A 3,813-nucleotide genomic window follows, 5' to 3' on the forward strand; every position below is an offset into this window, starting at 1 on the left:
CCAAATAGATGGAGTCAAGGACCTTCTTTTCTTCATCTGCATCCTGATCAATGGCCAACAGATCCCACAAGAAATCTGGACCCCTCTCCAGATCCTTCTGAGCTTCGCCGATCAACTTTCTGTGGTGTGTCCTCAATGTCTGAAGCCGACATTAGTCAATACAACACCTGGAAGGAGCTGCTCAACGTCACTGTGCAGGAGCTGCACGGGGCGGCTGATAAAGACACCCCTAAAACTTCTGAGGACTACCATCAAGCAGAAGTTTTTATCATTAGGAGGGCCCAACAAACCAGTTTCCCAGACGACTTTAACCTTCTGAAAGCTCAAAACCCAGTCCGACGGAGCAGTCGCCTCCTAACTTTATCTCCAGAGCTGGATGAAAAGGAGGAACTGATTCGAGTTGGTGGTCGTCTGCGCCGATCCGAAGATTTAACTTATGGCAGCCTGCATCCACTGATACTTGATCCTTCTCACCCAGTCACTCGTCTGATTATTCAAGATTATGACATCCGACTGCGTCACCCAGGACCGGAACGTGTGTTTGCAGAGTTGAGGTGCAAGTACTGGATCCTGAGAGGCAGAGAGGCAGAGAGGCTGTTCGTCATTTTCAGAGAACCTGTACTGAATGTCGTAGATGGAGAGCGAAACCAGTCGTACCCAGAATGGCTGATTTACCAAGAGCTCGGCTTCGCCTATTCAAGCCAGCCTTTTATTCTACTGGAACTGACTGTTTTGGACCCATGGAGGTCAAAGTAGGTCGGCGTTTGGAGAAGAGGTGGGGAATCATTTTTAAATGCCTGACGGTGAGAGCTGTGCATCTGGATGTCCTGACTTCCATTGATACAGACTCCTTTCTGATGGCACTTCGGCGGTTCATCGCCCGAAGAGGAACCCCAGCAGAGATTTATTCAGACCAGGGGACAAACTTTAGAGGAGGTAATGCAGAGCTGAAGGACGCGTTTACAGCCATGTCATCAGACCTACAACAGCTCTTGGCCCCACAGAAAATCAAATTTCATTTCAACCCTTCAGCAGCTCCCCACTTTAGAGGTTCATGGGAGCGAGAAATACGCTCTGTGAAAAATGCTTTGTACACTACAGTTGGGGCACAGCCAGTGCCAGAAGAGGTCCTCCACACAGTGCTTGTGGAGGTGGAAGGGATTCTCAACTCAAAACCGCTTGGCTATGTTTCCTCGGATGTAAGTGATCCAGATCCTGTGACCCYCAACTGCCTTCTCATGGGGCGGCCTGATGGATCTCTGCAACAGGTAGTTTACGCCAAGGATGAGCTTCTTAGCCGCCGCCTCCGGTGGAAGCATGCACAAGTACTTGCTGACCATTTTTGGGCACGCTTCATTCGCTTGTACTTACCTGGACTGCAGCCTCGTCAAAAGTGGCAATCCAACGCAGATGACATCACTGAAGGGACTGTTGTTATGATGGTGGATCCCCAGCTCCCGCGGGCTCTTTGGCCCGTTGGGCGCATTGTCAGAGTTCACCCCAGCCCTGATGGACATATTAGATCAGCAGATGTGAAGGTCAAGGTCAAGGACAGAGTATACACAYGGCCTGTGGCAYGACTGGTCGTGCTCCCAGCCCTTCCTGAAGAATAACAGTTATTTCCCATCACAGGAATAACTGTTGTATTGGACTAAGGACTTTGTTTGGAGCAAATGTACTGAATACATTTGGGGGCGGCTGTACAAAAGGCCCTGTATATTGCCTTAAGCTTGYCCAAGTTCATTTGTTATTAATGTAAGTTTGTAGTTATTCTGTTAAGTATCCTTTATCCTTTCTGGGTTGCCGTAGCATAGTAGTCGCACTATGATGACATCATCACTGCTGCTCATGCCTGTAGTAAGGTGTGGCTTCCACATGGGAGAGTTAGTTGCCTGAAGGAGATCTGAGAGAATAAGAACATGCTGTCAGCTAAAGTGCATTTCCTGAGTGTGCATTATTGACAAGAAACCACACACAAATAAATACACACATAAATACATACACATACACACACACATGCACACACATACATTTACCTAAGTTTTACCTTCATGGAGAGATGCCTGTACCCCTGTTCACTGCAAATGTTCTAAATACAGAAGTTAAATGGAAATCTGCATAGTGTCCTCCTTGTTACTCTCTGCTGAAGTGCTGCTTGTGAACCATTTGAGATCCTGCACCATCCTGGCCTTGAAGTAGTGTTCTGGCTGACACTCCAGGTTGAGAGCTGTGAGAAAATATAACTAGTGCCTTACAGTCTTAATACAAGAGAGTTATCTCACCTACACTAATGTTACAACTAATCGGGGATCCCTTTAACAGTCACTAAAACACCATGGTTAAGGAAATACAAGCAATACAATAAAAGAATAGATGATAAATAGGTAATGGTTAAAAACATAGGCATCAACATGGGTGGGGGGRSGGCTGTGGCRGAGTGGTTAGGGGAGTCGTCCTGGAACCAGAAGGTCACTGGTTCCATCCCCCGTCCAGCCGTCTCAGTCGTTGTGTCCTTGGGCAAGACACTTSACCCACCTTGCCTACTGATGGTGGTCAGAGGGTCCAGTGGCACCGATGCATGGCAGCCCCACCTCTGTCAGTGTGCCCCAGGGCAGCTGTGGCTACAGTGTAGTTTGCCATCATCAGTGTGTGAATGTGAGTGTGAATGGGTGAATGTCTGTTACTGTAAAGCGCTTTGGGGTCCGGAGGGACTTGAAAAGTGCTCTATAAGTTCAGTACCAGTACCATTTACCATCAATCAAAGGCTTTATTAACTCTATCTTTTAGGACTAAACTGAAGGATCAGTTTCAGATCAGTCTGTAGGGTAGGCCCCTACGCGTAAAATTCAACGTCCGCAGGCCAACTGTAGCTCACCACAATATTTTATGTGGCCCACAAAAGCTTCAGAAATGTATTAAAATAAGCTGTTTTAAATCCAGCATTGAGCATAAATTACGTCTCCCATGATGTATGTTGTTGTTTTTACCCACAAAACAACCAACATCCCACCACCAGRTGGCGGTGCACAGCTGGTGAAATCCGTAGTGTAAAATTTCCATTTTGCTGCATTTTGCTGGCTGCTTTTGCTGCGGCCCAGTTGTACTGGGGAGTGGGAATTTCCCTATTAGAAGTCATAAATTCAAACTTGAATTCTAAGAACAGCAATAAATAAAGTGGTCGTCGGCATAAAAATATTAGAAAGCAGTAAAAACAGCTCACTTAAGGTTAGTTTGTTACACTTTACTGTTTTTAGTTTGACAACACTTATTGTGTTATTGTGCTTCTTCAGCTTCTTGGTAAAAAACAACAATGGTGACATGTCTTCCACAGGGTGACTCCGGGGGGCCTCTGGTCTGTGAAGGAGCTCTAGGGAGGTTCTTCCTGGCRGGTGTGGTGAGCTGGGGCATGGGCTGCGCACAGATCAACAGACCAGGAGTTTACGCCCGCGTCACCAAACTCAGAAGCTGGATCCTGAARCACACAAACCCAAGCTTGGTCAACGAACAGCCACAGCTGGCTCCCATCACAGCAGCTCCGGTGACCAAGAGGCCAACTGATAACATGCAAGCGCCCAGAACCGTAGCCATGGATGAGCCCGTACAAGCAATGTCTGGTAATGAGTTTATTGTAGATTGAGGCGAACAGCGTAAAAGCAACTATCTGTGATTTGAACATTATGTGTTCCAGCCGTGAACTGCAGTGACTACTTCCAGTGYAGCTCCAGTTTGTGCATCAGCAAGGTCAACCCGGAGTGTGACAGCGTCCCCGACTGCCCCGATGAAGCTGATGAAAGAAACTGCGGTGATTAACAC

The 3,813-nt window shown here is 47.3% G+C and overlaps 2 protein-coding genes across 2 annotated transcripts in view; both read left to right on the plus strand.

Annotated features, from left to right (window-relative positions):
- The window catches only part of LOC106511807 (uncharacterized), a gene marked incomplete in the record, with an annotated part of 4,614 nt that extends 2,501 nt beyond the window's left edge, over positions 1-2,113 (plus strand). The window contains 1 exon segment of the mRNA XM_014000544.1: positions 1-2,113.
- The window catches only part of tmprss9 (transmembrane serine protease 9), a gene marked incomplete at its 3' end in the record, with an annotated part of 17,144 nt that extends 13,342 nt beyond the window's left edge, over positions 1-3,802 (plus strand). Inside the window, 2 exon segments of the mRNA XM_014000536.1 lie at positions 3,332-3,614; positions 3,689-3,802. Coding sequence (XP_013855990.1) covers positions 3,332-3,614; positions 3,689-3,802 — 397 coding nt within the window.
- Positions 3,803-3,813: the final 11 nt, after the last annotated feature.

The sequence above is a fragment of the Austrofundulus limnaeus genome, unplaced genomic scaffold (genome assembly GCF_001266775.1).
Source record: "Austrofundulus limnaeus strain Quisiro unplaced genomic scaffold, Austrofundulus_limnaeus-1.0 Scaffold8, whole genome shotgun sequence".
In the NCBI taxonomy this organism is placed as follows: domain Eukaryota; kingdom Metazoa; phylum Chordata; class Actinopteri; order Cyprinodontiformes; family Rivulidae; genus Austrofundulus; species Austrofundulus limnaeus.